Below are 22,701 nucleotides of genomic sequence, written 5' to 3' on the forward strand. Positions count from 1 at the left end.
GCACACTCTTGGCATTCTCTCAACCAGTTTCATGAGGTAGTCACCTGGAATGCAATTCAATTAACAAGTGTGCCTTGTTAAAAGTTCAAGTGCAGTCGCAAAAACCATCAAGCACTATGATGAAACTGGCTTTCATGAGGACCTACACAGGAAAGGAAGACCTAGAGTTACCTCTGCTGCAGAGGATAAGTTCATTAGAGTTAACTGCACCTTATGAATTGACTTGAGACACATCTCAACATCAACTGTTCAGAGGAGACTGCGTGAATCAAGCCTTCATGGTCGAATTGCTGCAAAGAAACCACTACTAAAGGACACTAATAGAAGATGAGACTTGCTTGGGCCAAGAAACACGAGCAATGGACATTAGAAAGGTGGCAATCTGTCTTTCGGTCTGATAAGTCCAAATGTGAAATTTTTAGTTCCAACCGCCGTGTCTTTGTGAGATGCAGAGTAAGTGAATGGATGATCTCCGCATGTGTGGTTCCCATCATGAAGCATGGAGGAGGAGATGTGATGGTGTGGGGTCTTTTGCTGGTGACACTGTCTGTGTCTTTTGCTGGTGACACTGTCTACCACAGCATTCTGCAGCAATACGCCATCCCATCTGGTTTGCACTTAGTGAGACTATAATTTGTTTTTCAACAGGACAATGACCCAAAACACACCTCCAGGCTGTGTAAGGGCTATTTGACCAAGGAGAGTGATGGAGTGCTGCATCAGATGACCTGGCCTCCACAATCACCCAACCTCAATTGAGATGGTTTGGGATTAGTTGGACCGCAGAGTGAAGTGCTCAGCATATGTGGGAACTCCTTCAAGACTTTTGGAAAAGCATTCCTCATGAAGCTGGCTGAGAGAATGTCAAGAGTGTGCAAAGCTGTAATCAAGGCAAAGGGTGGCTTCTTTGAAGAATCTAAATTATAGCATATATTTTGATTTGTTTAAACGTTCTTGGTTACTACATCATTTCCATATGTGTTATTTCGTAGTTTTGATGTCCACTATTATTCTAAAGTATTAAAAAGTATTCTAAAGTATTAAAAATAAAGAAAAACCCTTGAATGAGTAGGTGTGTACAAACTTTTGACTGGTACTGTTGACTGAGCCACAGGCAAAACGGCTACTGATTTACAAAGCTGAATATCTTCCACCCCCTCTCTCTAGTCTACTGTCAGAACTTTGCGCCCAACTTCAAGGAGAGTGAGATGAACGTGATCGCCGCTGACATGTGCACCAACGCGCGGCGCGTCCGCAAACGCTGGCTGCCCAAGATCAAGTCCATGCTACCCGACGGCATGGAGGTCTACCGGGCTGGTGTGGGGGTGGCCGCTGGTGTGGGCCTGGGCCTGGCCCTGGGAGCCGCCGGACCCGGGGTGGTGCTCCCCTTCGAAACCGACTTCAAATCCCTGACCCCCTCTAGCCTTTCCCTGGACCAGAGGCTGTACCCGGAACTCAAGGACCCACTCAGGACTCACGCCCTGTTGGACATGGGCAGCCCGGGATCGGGGGTGGCTGTAGGGGAGGACGTGGACGCGGAGATCGTTGGTTCCCAGGCAGGGGGGGATGAGCAGCAGGAGGAGGAGGAGGAGATGGGGTTGGATGGTGTGGAGGGAACGATGATCCCGGGAGGCGAGGCCGGAGAGCGGGGTAACATGGCCCCGGGACAGGAAGGGGAGGAGTTTTGAGACGGCCTGATAGTGAACGGGCAGTGAATATCCCCTGACTACTGTCTCCGATCCATCCACCGCCACACTTTGTCTATCGCTTGCTATTTCTTTTCTCCTCCATCTCTTGTCCTCCTCCACGCTCTCCAAAGGGAACCTCTCAGCACGAGAAGCCACGCTTGCAGAACTTACAGTACTGTGCAATGAACAAACACACACACAAAAACACACACACTGCAGTGTATTTTTTAGCAGGACAGGGAAGAAGGACAAGAAGTACAAGATTGTTTATGCTGAACAGACACAGGCATTGCTGGGGAACAAGCAGAATGACTCAGCGAATATACGAAATCTCTCGTTTAAAAATGGAAAAACATTACTTTACTATTTCTCCAGATTATTTTTTGTCTTCTGGTTCATCTTCAAGACCCAATTGTAGAAAACTGAACAAAGTAACACTGTTGTGTTATCATTCCCGCATAGTAGTAGAACTTGCTACATAACAGTTTCATCTATGGAATAGATCAGATAAGACTGTAAAATGAGAGCCCTCTTCTTGGAATAGATAGATAGATGTATATGATCATTTAAAACACAATACAACCACACATGTGGATAATGCATTTAAAATCATTAAGTTTGACACAAAAAAAGTTTGAAAACATATCTCCATTGTGATCCTCTTAAATAAATGGTTAAAACATAAACATAGTAATCCTAGGGTACACAGTTGACCTAAACTACCAGGCATACTTGGGTTACAGATATAATAATAATTCATACATTATTGTTTAAACCTGTATTGCGCTTTTCAAAGGAAAGCAGAATGGGTTCTGAAAATAACCTCAGTAACGCTGAAGCAGCACACACTGCACTGGCTGTGTGAGAGACTGAACGTACAGTTCTCTACAGGAACAACATGGATCAGTGTATTTAACACAAATGACCATGTTCCTTCTTTAAGTGCCACACAAATTCTTGGAAGATATCATATGATCTTATCTCAACATACAGAGCAACAAATCAGTTGAACAATTGCATGTGGGGGAAAAACCAAGCATGTGATTTTGTGAAAGAGACGAGAAACTTTTAACCTCTTACCCTGTTGCTTAAGGGTTGTGGTTGAACACTTGATCTGGAAATATGAAGGGCTTTTTTGTCTATGGATCATCCTTATACAAGATGATTTCTTCTATTAGCCAGTCGATGCAATGCCTGTGTCTTTTGGCGGATAGACTCACGTATATACACACACTGTTCCCACACGCCTTGTGCTTTTAACCTCTGATACAGTACAGATGCATCTGAGACACTGACCAACCAGCTTAACAGTGTTTGCATCATTTAGCATACCTTTACAAAAAAAACACACAGTATCACAATGCCAGAGACACGAACATGCACTAACACAACGCTTGCATGCAAAATGAGTACAGAGAATCAACAACAACAACAGAGCCATTTATGAATCTGCATACAGAAAACAATCAGCAGTTGCCTGAAGATGGATCATTAATACTCCAAGGAGGAGAGACTGGTATATGTGTTTCTCTTCGGAGTCATGCGTTTGGCCTACGTTTGGCCTACGTTTGACCCAGATTAGTGTAACCTGGGTTTGGCCTTGGCCTGGGGTGGAGCCATGCTAGAGACATGCTGAGAAGAAAGGATTGACAGCGACTGCAGCACCCAGCCTACAGCTTCCTTTCATCCTCCAACCATTTTTGTTGTTGTAAATTATTGAATGAAACTAATATGAGAAATTTCTTCTGGCTTATTTGAAGAGGTTATAGGGAGGGATTGATGGTAAACTTATGGAGCTGCTGAGATATGACTGTTCTAAAGAAGTAACTGACATTTGCCCCCTTATCTTGGAAGGTTTGAGGTTAGTGGACTTGGACGGGCGGTCATGCTGACGACGACAGTTAGGGAGACAAAATGTTGCACAGCGGCATTTACTAGTTTTGTCGCACTTTTTCTGTTCTAGCTGTTCATTTTTGCCACAAGTAGGGAGTCTAAATGGAAGGGTTGCTAGGGGTAACATATTGATAGGCCTATCAGACACCCACGCGGTATGTATGTTATAGATTATGAATGTGTACTTAATCTAACACCTGGTTAAAAACATGAGGTTTAATCAACTCCCAAAACAGTCATTTGAATGGACAGCCTTTTTTTGTTGTTTTATATTTGCATGATGGGAAAGCACATCATGTTTGTTAGATATTATTGTTCTGGAAACATCTATATTTACTAAAAAAACAAGATTGATCTGGTTTCAGAAACAAATCTATTTTTGTCCCCAATGTCATTCGACTACAGCTTACACTGGGCCAACTTTCAAAACGCTGGCATGCCTGGGATAACATAACAATGAAACAAGAGAGAACAAACAAGATCACATTTCCTCTTTCCAATGCTTTATTATATGTGCCATTTTCAAGATTGGGCCAGTTGTGTTGTGTTTAATATATATATATGATCCTGTCGTATGGTTCTTTTGGGTATGATCCTGTTTCTGTAATTAGGAGCCCAGATTTATAATTGCACTAGCTAGGAAATGAGAAAACAAATACGTTTACAAGAGTATTTTTGGAGAAATGTGACCTGCATGGAAGGGGGATGAGTGAATGGTTGGTTGAGACTGTGGGTGAATGTAAACTGTAGCACTGCGTCAGCTGGTTTCTAGCCCTGGTAGAGCATAGGAACAGTACTGTACATTAAAGTACAGGATCTTGGTGCCACAAGATACAATTATTTTCTAGCAGCTTGTACAGTGTTGCATCTGCTCATGAGAATGGAATAACATTAACAATTATTTGAAAGAAAGGTGATCGATGTTCCGTCTTAAGGGCACTGGAGCTGCTGTGTGATTTCAATAAAGAAGGATGGTGAAGATGTCTGCCGATGTCGGTGAATACCCAAATATACAGTCAAACTTGCCATATTTGTTGGCCTATTGTTAGGTTGTTCACTTATTCTATCTACATCCCCAACAAGAAACCAATTATGTTCCTTGTTCTTTATCTCATCTATAATTAAACCTGCTTGTTGCAACTCATTAATAAGATAGGACAGATAGACGGTCTGAATACCAAACCTGTAATATAAGTAATAACTGCTTTCTCCTTTGGTCGATTTGCACGTGCAACCACTACTGACTCTAAGGGGAAGTGAAATGCTTTCCAGTGCAATACTGTCATCAGGTAGGGAGTTTCCCTGTGATGGGAAATGTTGATACGTGTCCTGTTCTGAAGAAGGTGCGGGGATCAGTGCCTTAATCGAGACTGCAGGGGAAGAGTGTATTGTGCTTAATCATCTGTTTGTTTTGGGACTTCGACAAATAATTAAACTAGCTTTATTAGAGTCATGATGACAGAATGGAGAGCCAGGTATTGTTTTTTATGTACAGCTCTGAATGCTAAGGTAAAATAAGTGCTGACAATAAATAGGCTTTGTTTTCCCAGAATACATTGGCAGGCGAGGTTAGAATGTTGGAGGGGGCTTAGAAAAGTAGCCCTTTACTGTGTGCTCCTGTAAGCAAATAATACAAATATTAAGACTCTGGTATGGAGCGATTTCAGTTTCAACAGAAATTGTATTTGAATTCCATAATTTTTTATTCGTATTAGGATATTACATTTGAATTTAATATTTTTGAATTTGTAATGCACAAATGCATGAATTGAACTTGTATTTCCTGATTTGAAACTGAATTGAATGAATATTGCATTCAGTTTTAAAATTATATTTCAATTCATTCAGTTTCAGTATGGTAGATATTGCATTCATTGTCTGTTTATCAAGTTTACAAACTATAATTTCAAATTCATCAAAGTTTCATATATTCAATGTAAATGTAGATTCAAAACTACAGACAACATCCTTGTACTTTGCCAGCCAGGAGAGGTAGAGGAGAACAGATGCTCTCTGTGGTAAACCAGCTTCTGGCGGTTTCTAAAGCCAATTTTCTTCCTATGAATTTGTCTCAGCTGTTTTGGCTATAAGCTATTATAACCCCATTCCAGAAAGCTAAGACTCTCTGGAACATGGACATGCCCTCTGTTCCCGTCTATGATGAATCACAGGTGCACAGGACACGTTAAAAGGGAGTGTCACACAAAAAATGCTATTTGGTCCCCATAAGAATATAGTAGAATAGCCCTGTCATAGCTATTCTAAGGATAGCCTTTCCACTCCCTATTTCTTATTGTTCTTGTGACTGTCTGGGTTAGAACCAGGTCTCTTGCATGTCACAAGACTGTGTTAGCCCTCTAAGCTGAAGCTCAAAGGGATGAGTTCAGGAAGCTAACACAAGTCTTAATGTGTTCAGCAAGGTTACTCATCAAAAGAGCGTGGTTCTTCAAACCACGTCAGTTACATTTCACCCCCCTTTGACCTCATACTCAGAGATCACGGCACCAATATAGCTAACTGGGTTCGAAATCAGGCCTACTGCACAACACATTCTGTGGCAAACAGAAGCAGAAGGATCTGTCCACCCCATTTAATGAGAGTGCAGCAGAGTTGGTTTGGTGATCCATGCATGTGATGAGCAACCTTGCCTGAGACCTGAAGACGTGTTTGTTTGACTGATGGGGTTCTAACCCAGGGCTCCTGTGCGCCAGACAATGCAATTTTTCAGGTCTCAGACAAGTTACTCATTATGCGAGCGTGGTCACCGAACCACCTGTCTTACACTTCACCCCCCTTTGACCTCCTTGAAGAGACCCGTCCAAGTCACAGAACCCAATGTCTAGGCTTTAGATCAGCAGGCTAACACAGTCAACCCAGTAAATCACGTTACTCTTGTAATGACTATCCTTGCCAGAGACTTGAAACTAACACGTCTAACACAAACTCAGACATGTCAAACTAACACATCTTTAGGTCTCAGGCAAGGTGGCTCATCAAATGAGCATGAACCACCAAACACGCTCTTTTCATGAGTAACCTGAGTTCGAGTCTCAGTATGAGCTGAATCATTTGGAAGCAGTAACGTTAAAGGAAAAATCCACCTAAAAATGATATTTTGATATTTTTTTCAATAATACAGTCCCAAAATGTTTTGCATGTCAGCTGTTGACTTTTCTTTCAAGATATTGGACTTTCAAGAAGTAAAGTGTCACTTGCCACATCATCATGATGATGCAAAATGCATCATATGACGCAAAATACATATGGCATGTGACACTTTGCTTTTTGAAAATCCTATATCTTGTAAACCTGACTGCTGACATGCAAAACATTTTGGGATTGTATCAACAGTGGACTTTAAAAAAAAAAAACTAAATATTTTGGGTGGAGTTTTCCTTTAATAAGCCAGCAGCCAGCAAATCTCAGTCGTCCTTTACATGAACTTCTTGAATTTTTACCTATAATCAAATCAAAATCTATTCAAATTTCTAGGCTTTAGCTAAATGGGCTAACACAGTCTTGTGACATGCAGGAGATCTGTTTCAAACCTTTTCACTCACAAGAGAAATATTAAATAGGGAGTGGAAAGGCTATCCTTAGAAGGGCTATGACCGGGGCTATTCAACTATATATTCTTATGGGGGCCAAATTGTGTTTTTTGTGACACTCCCTTCTTACGTGTCCTGCGCAGCCTGTGATCATTATAGAGGTGAACAGAAGGCACGTCCATGTTCCAGACTGTCTTAGCTTTCAGAAACCGGGTCATAATAGCTTATAACCAAAAATTATTCAAACGCTAGAGCCAAATTCATAGAAAGAAAATCAATTCAACATGTCACATTGGCTCTAGAAGCTTCCGTTTACCACAGAGAGTGTTTGATTCTATCTTTCCTGGCTGGGAAAGTACCAGAATGTTGTCTCTGGTTTTGAATCTGAATTTAGAGAACTTCTGCCCCTGAACAAGGCAGTAAACTCACTGTTCCTCGGGCCGTCATTGAAAATAAGAATTTGTTCTTAACTGACTTGCCTAGTTAAATAAAAGTAAACTAAAATGTGAAAAAATGAATTTGAAAACTAAATCTGAATGCATCTGATCATTTGAATGTATGAAACTTTGATACTACTTTGTCAAATTGATACACATACAATTAATGCAATATCTACCATATTGAAACTGAATGTATAAATGTTGAATTTTAATATTCAATTCAATTGAAATAGAATTTAAAACGGAATGCAATATTCATTCAATTCAGTTTTCAAATCTTGAAATACAAGTTCAATTTATGAATTCAATGATTACATTTGTGCATTACAAATTCAAAAATATTACATTTAAATATCCTAATACAAATACAAAAGTATGGAATTCACACACAATTTCTGTTGACACTGAAATCGCTCCATATTCTGGACTTTAGCTCCAATCCATTTGCCTTCTTGAATTGCAGCACAGTATGTGTCAACACGAGAAACACTATACTGTGACGTTTTGCATGGGCATGCTTCTATAGGTCTAGCAATTCTGACAGGCTAGAATAGTGGCATATTATCACATACACAGTAGATTAGAAACCTTTGTTAGTTTCATGCTACTTGATCAAATAATGACTAAGTTTACTCCACTTCTTGTCAGTAGTGATCTATACTGCCTGAGTAGCAGAATATTTAGTTATTGATGTTATTTGTTATTTCAAAACCACCTGAATAACATGTAGACTTGATCAATCTGAAATATATATCACACACTCAACAGTTATCACCATGAATGATCACAGACTGGAAAGGCTTTAAATGAGCCATGGAGTAGGCTACAGTAGTACAAACTTTACCCATAGGAACCCTTGTTTTTATACATTGTCTTTGTTTAAATGCTTCAACCCGTTTATATCTGATTCACTTCCAGCCTGCCTTACTGCATCTGTTGTACCTAAATCTTTCCAAGCCACACAACAAAAAATGGGGTCGAAGTTATAAATGAAATTATGCTGCGCTAGAAAACTGAGTGAAACTCAGAGAATGTTTTGGCTAACCTAAAGAGAGTGAGCTCTGTTTGTGGTTGCTGAAAAGAATGCTGTCCCATATTTATGTAATATAATGTTCTAGTTTACAATGTTTACTTAGTGTAGCTATTTCTTCAAATAGAGGCCTAATCTGAAACGGCATTTTAGTCCAACTTGTCCAACAAAACTATGAACACTATGAGCAGGAAAGATTGTGGGATTGTAGCGAGTGGGTGCTGAGGTCCACCAATTTGGCAACGCGCTATGGAAGGTCTGCACACAGTAGCCTACACTGAGCTGTTAAGTGTTCCCCGTACCAACTGCTCTGTGTGCCATTTGGTTACCCAATTCCTACAGAACCCACTTATACAGTGCTCATTCCTCTAGTGTGGTGGTCATGGAAGGAGAGGTTCTACACTAACTACAGGTCCTTTCGTATGGATTGCCGATATGACGAAATCCGTCATGAAATCCCTGTGTGTTTCTTCTTAGGATCAGTGACGAAATAACAACAGGTCTTTGTTCAAAGACTGTAATATAATGCATGCTGAAACATTGAGACGCCCATTAAATTAGTCCTACGTAACTGAGTCCATGATCTAGACACACCATGCAATTCATTTCAAAGGTATATCAGGCTCTTTGCTATGGTCAGCTCTGAGCCTAGGACAAAGAAAAAGATCATATTTGAGTGCATTTTGTCTACCGATACAAAACCTCCTATTGACCGTTTGCATAAACCCACCCAGCTTACAGAAATTGTAATAACTACAGTAAGGCTTGAGGTATCGTAAGACTGACTACTGCAATGGATGTGCATGTGAACCTATAGACAGACTCGGAAAATAACTGCACTAAGTTTGTTTGTTTGTCTTTGAACATAATGCCAGCACTTTAGAAATAATAAAATTAAAAATTCTTTCAAAATGTAAGAGTGAAGGTTGGAGGACAGTCTTAAGTCTCTGGGAGCAACCTTTAAAGCCATGTTCTTAGAGCACTGACAATCAGAACAGGGAAGACCCACCTGCACTATGGGAGATGTGTCATCAATAGCTGGGCTCCTGCTAATTCCTGCCTTGTTGCTTCCAGCTTTGCTATTGGTCCATGTGAGCTACCTACTCCAGAACGGAGGCCTGTGGCAGTGCCAACTCTGGCCCTCAGGGTTGCCTAGGCAACTGCATGTTCTCTGTGCACCTCTCTCAGCTACTGTAGATTTGACTGAGAACCTGATTGATCTAGGACCTGCTGTGTTTTTTACTCCTAAATGTCACGGTCAGGATGAGGATAGTTTAAGTTGATCCTAGAGCAGCACTTTGGGGTAACTTAGCTTACTTGACAAATCTAGGCCTTTATGACAACCCACAGGGCATACACTGCTTGAATCAACGTTGTTTCCACATCATTTCAATGAAATGACATTGAACCAATTTGGAATAGACGTTAAATTGATGCTTGTCCCCAGTGGGAAGTGACTTTTGACATTTGTCGATGTCTGAGAGATTGAGTTCCATTAAGATGGAACCTGGCCAAAATGGGACAGGAGAATGGGGTTGGTTTTAATGGGGGTGGAACTCTGTGACCGCTTTATATTTGAAAAGATAATGATTAAAATGTATATGCGCCTTCTGACTCGAGCATCAATAATATATACAAGAGAAACACAAGATGCTACTTTTGATGTTGCATAAAGAACAAACAAATCTCCATTCCAAATATGTTTTTTCCTTCCACCGCCAGTTTTAGTTGAGGTTGACATTGTGTAGTTCACGAGTAAATTGATTTCTTTCAAATGCAATACTTTGAAGTCTGCCTTCTAATAAAACTCCTTACTTCAACATATATTCCAGTCTTCTTGTTTTATATTCCCTGTTTGTCGTTATTGTTCTTCTTTAAACTGGCCACTTCAACATGTACCAGTCCTTGTTGAACTGGTATCAACACGAATAGAGCAATTGGCATGGTAGTCCAATACAGTGTTCAGAAAACTCTGGAAACAAATAGAAAAGGTTTCTCAGAATGATTAGTAGTTACTCTAGGTCCCTCAAATTATAATCTAGACCTCGAAGCGGTTTCACTGCTTCTTTTATTATTCTTATTCCTTCCCTCTAATCAAGGTCTGATTTAGACCTGGGACACCAGGAAGGTGCAATTCATTATCAGGTAGAACAGAACCAGCAGTACTCCCCACCTCGATCATAGGGTAAGATAGGAATACCCCTGCTCAGGTGTATCACTTTTAGTCACACAACAGTATGGAAAATAAAAAGCTATTGGGACAAAGCCAAGGCCAATGGGGGACATGATAGGTTCGATCACCCAAACCAAAGATTTTATAAGATAAGATAATAAGATATTGGTAAAATTACAAGAAATTTGCTCTAAAACAGCAAAATTCCCCACTGGGCATACCCTTTGTTGATTCAATGTTGTTATGACATTGAAACAACGTGGAATAAATTAAAATACATTTAAAAATTGTCACATGCTTCATAGACAACAGGTGTAGACTAACAGTGAACTGTTTACTTAGGTGTCCTTTTCCAATGCAGAGTTAAAGAAAAGATATATATATATATACAGTGCCTTGCGAAAGTATTCGGCCCCCTTGAACTTTGCGACCTTTTGCCACATTTCAGGCTTCAAACATAAAGATATAAAACTGTATTTTTTTTGTGAAGAATCAACAACAAGTGGGACACAATCATGAAGTGGAACGACATTTATTGGATATTTCAAACTTTTTTAACAAATCAAAAACGGAAAAATTGGGCGTGCAAAATTATTCAGCCCCCTTAAATTAATACTTTGTAGCGCCACCTTTTGCTACGATTACAGCTGTAAGTCGCTTGGGGTATGTCTCTATCAGTTTTGCACATCGAGAGACTGAAATGTTTTCCCATTCCTCCTTGCAAAACAGCTCAAGCTCAGTGAGGTTGGATGGAGAGCATTTTGTGAACAGCAGTTTTCAGTTCTTTCCACAGATTCTCGATTGGATTCAGGTCTGGACTTTGACTTGGCTATTCTAACACCTGGATATGTTTATTTTTGAACCATTCCATTGTAGATTTTGCTTTATGTTTTGGATCATTGTCTTGTTGGAAGACAAATCTCCGTCCCAGTCTCAGGTCTTTTGCAGACTCCATCAGGTTTTCTTCCAGAATGGTCCTGTATTTGGCTCCATCCATCTTCCCATCAATTTTAACCATCTTCCCTGTCCCTGCTGAAGAAAAGCAGGCCCAAACCATGATGCTGCCACCACCATGTTTGACAGTGGGGATGGTGTGTTCAGGGTGATGAGCTGTGTTGCTTTTACGCCACACATAACGTTTTGCATTGTTGCCAAAAAGTTCAATTTTGGTTTCATCTGACCAGAGCACCTTCTTCCACATGTTTGGTGTGTCTCCCAGGTGGCTTGTGGCAAACTTTAAACAACACTTTTTATGGATATCTTTAAGAAATGACTTTCTTCTTGCCACTCTTCCATAAAGGCCAGATTTGTGCAATATACGACTGATTGTTGTCCTATGGACAGAGTCTCCCACCTCAGCTGTAGATCTCTGCAGTTCATCCAGAGTGATCATGGGCCTCTTGGCTGCATCTCTGATCAGTCTTCTCCTTGTATGAGCTGAAAGTTTAGAGGGACGGCCAGGTCTTGGTAGATTTGGAGTGGTCTGATACTCCTTCCATTTCAATATTATCGCTTGCACAGTGCTCCTTGGGATGTTCAAAGCTTGGGAAATCTTTTTGTATCCAAATCCGGCTTTAAACTTCTTCACAACAGTATCTCGGACCTGCCTGGTGTGTTCCTTGTTCTTCATGATGCTCTCTGCACTTTTAACGGACCTCTGAGACTATCACAGTGCAGGTGCATTTATATGGAGACTTGATTACACACAGGTGGATTGTATTTATCATCATTAGTCATTTAGGTCAACATTGGATCATTCAGAGATCCTCACTGAACTTCTGAAAAGAGTTTGCTGCACTGAAAATAAAGGGGCTGAATAATTTTAATTTATAATAATTTTTCAGTTTTTGATTTGTTAAAAAAGTTTGAAATATCCAATAAATGTCGTTCCACTTCATGATTGTGTCCCACTTGTTGTTGATTCTTCACAAAAAAATACCGTTTTATATCTTTATGTTTGAAGCCTGAAATGTGGCAAAAAGTCGCAAAGTTCAAGGGGGCCGAATACTTTCGCAAGGCACTGTATATATATATAGGAATAAATACAAAGTGAATAGCAAATAAAAATAACAAGTAAAAATAACATGGCTATACAGTGCCTTCAGAAAGTACTCACAACCCATGACTTTCTCCACATTTTGTTGTGTTACAGCCTGAATTTAAAATGGATTAAATTGAGATTTGTTGGTCCTACACACAAAGTGTGCCAAAGTGGAATAGTTTACATTTTTTTAAACAAATTCATTAAAAATGAAAAGCTGGAATGTCTTGAGTCAATAAGTATTCAACCACTTTGTTATGGCAAGCCTAAATAAGTTCAGGAGTAAAAGCACGAGATGACTACCTCATCTCTGTACTACACACATACAATTATCTGTAAGGTCCCTTAGTTGAGCAGTGAATTACAAACACAGGTTCAACCACAAAGACCAAGGAGGTTTTCCAAAGTCTCACAAAGAAATGCAACTATTGATAGATGGATAGTCCCATAGGGCGGCGCACATTGGCCCAGACAATGTCTGGGCTAGGGGAGGGTTGCCAGAGAGGAAGGAAACCGCTCAGGGATTTTACCATGAGGCCAATGGTGATGTTAAAACATTTAGAGTTTAATGGCTGTGATAGGAGAAAACTGAGGGTAAATCAACAACATTGTAATTACTCCATAATACTAACCTAATTGATAGAGTGAAAATAAGGAAGCTTGCACAGAATAAAAATATTCCAAAACATGCATCCTGTTTGCAACAAGTCACTAAAGTAATATTACAAAGGACTTGGCCAAGCAATTCACTTTTTGTCCTAATACAAAGTGTTATGTTTTATTGGATTTGCCACAAACATATCTCCATATATTCAAGAATAGTGGTGGTTGCATCATGTTATGAGTTTAAGGATAAAAAATTTACGGAATGGAGCTAAGCACAGGCAGAACACTAGAGGAAAACTTGATTCAGTCTGCTTTCCACCAGACACTGGGAGATGAATTCACCTTTCAGCAAGACAATAACCTAAAACACAAGGCCAAATCTACACTGACGCTGCTTACCAAGAAGACAGTTGTTTAAAATAAAATGTGTAGTATTGTGTGTAGATGGGGGAGAAAAATATCAAATGAATTCATTTTGATTTCAGGTTGTAACACAACAATATGTGAAATAAGGGGTATGAATACTTTCTGAAGGTACTGTATATAGGGAGTGGAAAAACATTGCTAAATACAGGGAGTACTAGTACCGAGTCGATGTGCAGTGGTACGAGGTAATTAAGGTAACTATGAACTGTACATATACATTAGGTAGGGGTAAAATGACTAGGCAATATGATAGATAATAGACAGCAGCAGCAGCGTATGTGGTGAAAGTGGCTCTGGGTGGCTGGAGTCTTTGATAAATGTTGGGCCTTCCTCTGACACCGCCTGGTATAGAGATCCTGGATGACACCTGAAACCCCACCTCTTTAAGGAATACCTAGGATAGGATAAAGTAATCCCTCTCACCCCCCCCCCCCCCTTAAAAGATTTAGATGCACTACTGTTCCACTGGATGTCATAAGGTGAATGCACCAATTTGTAAGTCGCTCTGGATAAGAGCGTCTGCTAAATGACTTAAATGTAATAGTGTGGTTGGAGTCTTTGGTCATTTTTATGGCCTTCCTCTGAGGTCCTGGATGGCAGGAAGCTTGGCCCCAGTAATGTACTGGGCTGTACGCACTTCCCTCTGTAGCGCCTTGCGGTCGGATGCCGAGCAGTTGCCATCCAAGGCGGTGATGCAACCAGCCAGGATGCTCTCAATGGTGCAGCTGTAAAACTTTGAGAACCCATGACAAATCCTTTCAGTCTCCTGAAAATAGGTGTTGTCGTGCCTTCTTCACAAGTGCGTTACTTCATTCAGTTCAATGTGTGATTACTGTAGACTGGCATGACTTAGATAGCTACAGTAGCTTACTGGGTCTCCAACCATTTTGATGATTCTGTTGTTAAATAAAATGTCTAACTATCAGGGCACAAGGCCAGACACAGATGCAGAGACAGGAGGCAGATGGTTGGAGTCTTAGATGTTTATTGAACCAAAAAGGGGTAGGCAAGAGAATGGTCGTGGACAGGCAAAAGGTCAAAACCAGTTCAGAATCCAGGAGGTACAGAGTGGAAGGCAAGCTCGAGGTCAAGGCAGGCAGAATAGTCAGGCAGGTGGGTACAGAGTCCAGAAACAGGCAAGGGTCAAAACTGGGAGGACTAGCAAAAAGAGAATAGAAAAGGCAGGCGCACAGGAAAACCACACTGGTAGAAATACAAGACGAACTGGCACAGAGAGACAGGAAACACAGGGATAAATACACTGGGGAAAACAAGCGACACCTGGAGGGAATGGAGACAAACACAAGGACAGGTGAAACAGATCAGGGTGTGACACTAACAGGATTTTATCTGTAACTTCCATCATTCTACCAATATATGTGGATTGTTTTTCTGGCTCTTACAGACTCAAGGTTGGTTTGCTCCATCAGAAGCTCCTGTCTGATTTGGACTACAGATTATTTTGTATTCATTATACAAAATGATCAACAACTTACATCCCTACATCAAACAATATAATAAATACATACATATATATAAATATATATTAAAACTTTTTTTTTTAAATATGATAATTCCAGTGCAATTGTATTCACTCAGAAAAATATGTTATTATTTTTGTTATTCACTCTGGATACGTCTTTACAAAATTGTTAAATTCAATAAAAAATATTTGGTATGGAATTCTGTAATCATTGTTTATGTATAAAGTATTTGACAACAACAATAAAAAAAACATGGGTAGTGTTCAGAAAGGTAAATAAGTATTCTGCAAGGTTTTTCCAAAAATCTATCACAGATTTCATAGAACAAGTGAGTCAGATTTTCACAGAAAATGCAGATATCATCAATATCAACAAATTTGGACAAAGAATTACAAGGATATATCTTATGTAGAATCTTAAAGTGCACATCCTTAAATTTGTTTGGTATACAATATTTGTAAGGGATCAAGAAAGCTTTTTTTTCCAGACAATGTCAGGAATAAGCATGTTCCAGAAATGTTTTCCTCCAGGCGTAAATTGATTCTGTGAATGCAAAATGTGTCTTATGTATTTGCTACAAGATTTCTCAAGTACGCCCACGCCTTCCAAACTGAGTTCTGGATAAACTCTGTGATCATCACCAAAGCTAAGATGAGTTTTCATTCGTGTAGTTAGACCACGAGGAATGGCTTTGATCACAGAAATAAACTCTCTGAAAGGTATTGGAAACCCATTCAATGTTATAAATTGTTTATATGAAAGAATATTACCCCTGTTGTTGATAAACATCAAGAACAAAGTTAATATTATTATCATGCCAGCTAGGGTAGAACAATGATGTATTCCTTACAGTTATGGTATGTCTGAATTATTCCACAAAATGTGGGGACAAATTGTGCCGGAAACACATTCTCCTTCACCCTTGTGGGGCATTTGAAAGACGTGGCTTCATGGTTCGCACCACAATTGCAACATGTCACATTTTTATCACTTTTAAAACACATAATATGATATTTTCCACAACTTGGACATCTCGGCTTATCCCTTCTGCAAACACTTGATACATGACCAAAAGCTTTACAATGATCACACTGCATTGGTCTTGGGATAAATGCTCTGACTCTGTAGTTATTATACCCTAACTGTACTTGAGTATTTTAGATTTTTTATAACCTATATTTAACTAGGCAAGTCAGTCAAGAACAAATTCTTATTTACAATGACAGTCTAACCCAGCCAAACCCTAACCCAGACGACGCCAATTGTGCGGCACCCTATGGGACTCCCAATCACAGCCGGTTGTGATACAGCCTGGAATCAAACCAGGGTCTGTAGTGACGCCTCTAGCACTGAGATGCAATGACTTAGATCACTGCGCCACTCGGGAGAGACTCCATATCAAAAAACAAAAAAACAGATAGATACTTCACTTGTTCACCATTCACCACACAATTCATCCGACATGCTTCAATCACTCCAGAATATTTTTCATCTCTTCAAAATTGACTTCCCACGAGACGTCAGATATAACCCCCTTGAGGAGGCCTGACACACACGACACTTCAAACTTGTCAAATCGGTTAAGACACAATGCACGTTCCCTCTGATCCGCAGAAGCACAAAAAATCAAAACAAGCCCACATCTCGTGATCCTTACAGCCTTCACTTTACCCAGCAATCTCTCCACCAGTTTGAATAACTCAAATGGTTTATTTAAGATTGGTACTATGCTCAGCTGCTCCTCATTAAGAAACAGTACTCGATCAGAAGGATCATTCTCATCACTGTACACTACTTTGCTTTGTTTTCCATTATTTTGGATAATACTTAAATTCTCATTGATTCTACAGCAATTGTATTCAGAATCCAATTCATCATCCGATTCCGCCATTTTTCCATTGGCTATAGGGTTTATGATCGACAGTAATGTTATGCTGTCCCGCTCTTCTAGTCACCTTTCCCCAGTAATCTGACTGCCAAGGCCTTTTGAGATCATTTAATGTTGGATCATTGATTTATACTTCCAAATTTGAAATCATTGAAGTCACGTCACATGTGAGTTTTAGGCCGATTACTCTTGTCTGAATTGAACAAGCAAGCCAATCGCTCTGGGATGGATTATTCTGATTTGCAGATTAATTTTGTGCGTCACTTCCTTATTGTATTTCGCAAATTCGAGCGCGGTATGATTTCGTTTCATGTGGAAAGGAAAGGCTAGAACCAGCCCGTGTATATTTCGTAAAGTTCTGTTGTAGCTGAAATAATTATATCTGCTGTTAATTTAAAAATGAGTGAAGACCCTGACTCTCCTCCCGAAAGGGAAATGAAGGTAAGGCAAACTATTGTAGCTACGTAGCTAGCAAGTTAACAAGCTTGTAGCATTAGCTTGCTAGTTAGCCTGTCAACCAGCTAGTGTTTCTGCTAGTTAGTTAGATAGCGATTTGGGGATAACCTTCCAACTGAAGTAACGTTACGTTATTGTCTGTTTCTTACTGCCCAATTCTCATAATGTTACTAGCTAGTAGTTATCCTATATTTTAGTCAAAGATGGCTAGCTAAACCAGAATCAACTAGCTAACAACAAAGTCATAAACATCAAACAACTAAACGTTGTATGGATTAACAACAGTGTATAGCTAGCTAGCTAGCTGTATACATTTGGGTGTCTAACACTGACTTTCTTCAACAGTAACTAGCTATGTCAGATCATTAGCTACCTACAAGCTAACTAGTTAGTTACATCCATTTATGAATGCTATTGTGCTCTACCTAAATAATATTGTTTTTGCTATTAGTAGCATTTATTCTAGGAGGCATTCATTCAGCTGCTAGCTATCCCAACGTAATTTATTTCCAAATCCACCTCGTCCTGTCAACAATATCTTGTTGTTAACATAGTCAAAATGGGCTTTACAGATATTAACCCTTGTGTTGTTTAATGGGTAAAAAAAAGAAGACCGCCACTATGTTTAACAGCAGAGAAAACCCCCGAAATGATATTTTTCAACTTTTCCTAGAGTGAAAAAGTGAAACATCGCCTTTGTTCATATTTCCATGAAAGCTGTACACCACCAGGGTAGGGCTGGGCAATATGGCCAAAATATTATATCACGGTATTCATATATATATTTTTTAAAAGGATGGTATGAAGGTATTTTTAGTTTTTGAATAATACAAGTTTTACATTTGCTTTATGGATAGTGAGTGATCCTAAGGTGGCAACACATACATTCTTAGTGATTTCATTGAGTCTTGCTCCATTCTGATTGTTTTATACTGTTCAATTCAACTTCAACCAAAACAAATTTCAGCATTTCTGCATTTCCTGCACTATATTGCAGTGGTGAAAAAAGTACCCAATTGTCATTCTTGAGTAAAAGTAAAGATATGTTCATAGAAAATTACCCAGTAAAAGTCTAAAAGTATTTGGTTTTAAATATACTTAACTATCAAAAGTAAATGTAATTGATAAAATGTACTTAAGTATCACTTAAATAATTTCAAATTCCTTATTAAGCAAACCAGATGGCACCATTGTCTCTTTTTTTACCCCCCTTTTTTCTCCCCAATTTTGTGGTATCCAATTGGTAGTAGTTACAGTATTGTCTCATCGCTGCAACTCCCGTACGGACTCGGGAGAGGCGAAGGTCAAGAGCCATGCGTCCTCCGAAACACAACCTAGCAGCACTGCTTCTTGACACAATGCACATCCAACCCGGAAGCCAGCCGCACCAATGTGTCGGAGGAAACACTGTACACCTGGCGACCTGGTCAGCGTGCACTGCGCCCGACTCACCACAGGAGTAACGAGTGCGTGATGAGACAAGGATATCCCTGCCGGCCAAACCCTCCCTAACCTGGGCGACGCTGGACCATATGTGTATTGCTCCATGGGCCTCCCGGTTGAGGCCGGCTGCGACAGAGCCTGGGCTCGAACCCAGAATCTCTGGTGGCACAGCTAGCGATGCGGTGTCTTAGACCACTGCGCCACCCGGGAGGCCGGCACCATTTTTTAAATTTACGGATAGCCAGGGGCACACTTCAGCACTCAGACATAATTTACAAATGAAGCATTTGTTTAGTGAGTCCTCCAGATCAGAGGCAGTAGATGACCAGGGATTTTCTCTTGACAAGTGCGTGTATTGGACCATTTTCCTGTCCTGCTAAGCATTCAAAATGTAACGAGTACTTTCAGGTGTCAGTAAAAATGTATGGAGTAAAAGGTACAGTATTTTCTTTGGAATGTAGTGAAGTAAAGTACAGATACCAACAACAAAAAATATTAAGTAGTACTTGAAAGTATTTTTACTTAAGCATTGTTTACTAATGGGGAATGCAGTCAGAGGCTATCAAGGTGCTTCTGATGGCAGTCCCCCCAGTACTCTCTTTGCTGAAGAAATAAGTGCACAATTCAGTGCCCAACAAGTCTTAGATCAGATTTTTTTTAGATGTCCAGGAGGAACAAGAGAACAATGATTTAGATGTGCAGGTGGTATCTGAATAAGAAGATGGGGAAGAATACAACCCAGAGTGCAATGCATCATCTTCAGATGAAGAAATTCCCCAAGCTGAAAGAGAGACGTTTCTGTCAAAGAAAAACAAAATAACATGGTCCTTGTCACCATATGACAACCAGGGCAGGATGGCAGCACAACATGGCATAAGGATGAAAAGGATGGATGAGATTGACCTGCATGCCTACATAGGGCTGCTAGTCTTAGTGGGTGTGTATAGGTCCCAAGGTGAGGCTACATGTAGTCTCTGGAATGCAGAGAGTGGAAAGGTGAATTTTTGTGCCACGATGCCACTGAAAGTCTTTCACACTTTCTCAAGAGTGCTGCGATTTTATAATCGTGAGTCAAGACCTGCAAGACATGTGAGAGACAAACTGGCGGCCAAAGGAGAGATCTGGGAGAAGTGGGTGGAGCGTCTGCCATACCTCTACAACCTTGGGCCTGAAGTAACAGCGGATGAGTAACTGATTCCATTGAGGTACATTTTTATTTTCATATCTGTAATGTAATTGATTTTCACAGTTAATTTGTTTATGTATTGTAGTAATATAATTGATTTATGTGATTGTTTTCTGTGACACTGATACTAAATACTGATAGTAATCTCTTTGTCAAAAGGTCACTGTCCTTTCCGGCAGTATATGCCCAGCAAGCAAGCAAAGTATCGCATCAAGATGTGGGTGGCCTGTGACGCACAATCCATCTACGCTTGGAAGATGCAAGTCTACACAGAGAAGCCGACCAGAGGAGGCCTGGAGAAGAACCAGGGGATGCGGGCTGTGCTTGATGTGACAGATGGACTGAAGGGGCACAATATCACATGACAATTTCTTCAACTCTTATGAACTCAGCCAGCAGCTCCTGAAGAGGAAGATCACCATGGTTGGCACAGTTAGAAAGAACAAGCCTGAGCTCCACCCACCACTCCTCTCAACAAGGGGGAGAGAGGCCATCTCATCAAAGTTTGCCTTCACCCCACCACCACTCTAGTTTCTTACCTCCCAAATAGGAACAATAATGTGGTCCTCCTGAGCACACTGCACAACATGGCTGAGATCAGTGATTGTGAGGACAGGAAGCCAGCCATCATCCTGGACTACAACCACAACAAAGGAGGTGTGGATAACATGGACAAGGTGATTGAACTTACAGCTGCAGCAGGATAACTGCCCGCTGGCCCATGGTCATCTTCCATAACATAATTGATGTGTCCTCATACAATGCCTTCATGATATGGAGCAAGATCAACCCTACCTGAATGCCTGATAAGTGGAACAAGAGGAAGGTGTTCCTGGAGCAGCTGGGAAAGGCACTTGTAACCCCACACATTCACTGAAGGGAGCATCTCCTCCCCACAGCAGCCTCTGCACCGCTTGTGAAAGCTCTTCAGGGGGCTGAATCTTGTCCTGATCTACCTGAGGCTGCAGCTGGGGCGGGCAAGAGGAGGAGATGCCAATTCTGCCCCCCAAAGAAGGACTGTAAAACAAATACTATGTGCTGCACATGTGAGAAATACATCTGCAAAGTCCATTCACAAACACTTGCATACTGTCCTATATGTGCTAATTAGTTGATAGATTTATGTTCTTCACATTTCTGTTTTGCATCTATCTTATTTATTGTTGTTTATGCACTTTTTGTTTGGGGGCAATGGTTAAAAAATGGGAGGAGACTAGTATTTTGTAGTTGAATTCGTCATTGTACAGTATATAAGAATATATTACTATTTTGCCAAAAAAGTTCAAGACTGTTATGGTTTCCCTTCAATAAAATGCATTCAAAACTACTTTCTGCACATTTCTGCTACTTTCTTAGGCCATACTAATGCTATCTCTTGTTAAAAATGTAGGTTTACACCTATGCAGTACCTTTAGCAATAATAATTATGAACCTCTACTTTAGTAAAGAAAATAATTATGACAGATGTATTGTAATACAATCAAGTGGTGTCCACTGATTTTAAATACATTCTTTCTGCATTGTGAAGAGGGAAAACCCAGATATTCACAAAGTTTGAATTGTTTCTAAATAGATTTGGGGTTTAAAATTAAGTTTAAATGCTTTATTTTAGGGGATTCGTGAAGGCGGGTCATTTTTTTTACCCTTAGAACAAGGGGAGTATACAGAATGTTAAGATTAGACAAGCCTACATGAGACTAAATTCAGTGCCATCACAGTCATGAAGTATTCTATTATTTTATGCAGGATTTTCAGTTCCGGCAAATGAAGAAAACCCGTGTCTTTGATTCGCCTGATGACCTGCCGAAGGATAGATCAAGTCTGCTCGCCATCTCCAACAAATTTGGACTGACATTTGTCGGACTAGACAGAAAGATCAAGGTGTACCTCACGGGGGACATCCTAGCTTCAGATAAAGTTGATGGAAACTCCAATGAAATAGGTAAGATTTTCTGTACATTGGTCATTCTGTCTCGTACAGTTTTCCTAAGCAATGACAGTTATGGCGTGCCTTGGCCAATGTAACTTGACTTTACCTTTTTCTCTCAATCTTACTCTTTCTCAGTTGAGGGGATAGCAGCCTTAGCTGATGTTCATGTGGAGTTGCCTGTGCACAACCTGGGACTCAGCAGTGATGAGCTCACCCTGTCAGTCAGTGGCATGTCAGAAGCATCAGGCCTGTCACTGGCCTTCTATGACGTCCGCACCTTCATCAACAAGGTGATTAACTCTTATAACAACCCCCCACTGCTAATGGAGTGGTACGGTTTCGTCATGGTGAAACAGAGTTCAGAGTCCATGCTTTGATATTGTTTGAAAGCACATCAAGACTAGTCACCCCAACTTCTTCAGTTTCATATTTTTCCCACACACCTAATACCCTCACTTCTATGGTTGCC

General features: G+C 40.3%; 2 protein-coding genes across 6 annotated transcripts in view; both read left to right on the forward strand.

The window, feature by feature from the left end:
* Positions 1-10,423, forward strand: part of LOC115123117 (nucleus accumbens-associated protein 2-like) — a 46,604-nt gene extending 36,181 nt beyond the window's left edge. For all 5 annotated transcript variants that reach the window (XM_029652430.2, XM_029652465.2, XM_029652439.2 and 2 more), the window contains one exon: positions 1,168-10,423. In XM_029652430.2, coding sequence (XP_029508290.1) covers positions 1,168-1,688 — 521 coding nt within the window. In that variant the 3' untranslated portion in view covers positions 1,689-10,423. The remainder of the gene's footprint in view (positions 1-1,167) is intronic.
* Positions 10,424-17,481: 7,058 nt separating this feature from the next.
* The window catches only part of nup214 (nucleoporin 214), a 70,917-nt gene continuing 65,697 nt past the window's right edge, over positions 17,482-22,701 (forward strand). Inside the window, 3 exon segments of the mRNA XM_065017487.1 lie at positions 17,482-17,658; positions 22,049-22,244; positions 22,368-22,522. Of these exon segments, the coding sequence (XP_064873559.1) occupies positions 17,617-17,658; positions 22,049-22,244; positions 22,368-22,522 (393 nt within the window). The 5' untranslated portion in view covers positions 17,482-17,616.

This window comes from Oncorhynchus nerka, linkage group LG4 (genome assembly GCF_034236695.1).
Source record: "Oncorhynchus nerka isolate Pitt River linkage group LG4, Oner_Uvic_2.0, whole genome shotgun sequence".
Classification (NCBI taxonomy): domain Eukaryota; kingdom Metazoa; phylum Chordata; class Actinopteri; order Salmoniformes; family Salmonidae; genus Oncorhynchus; species Oncorhynchus nerka.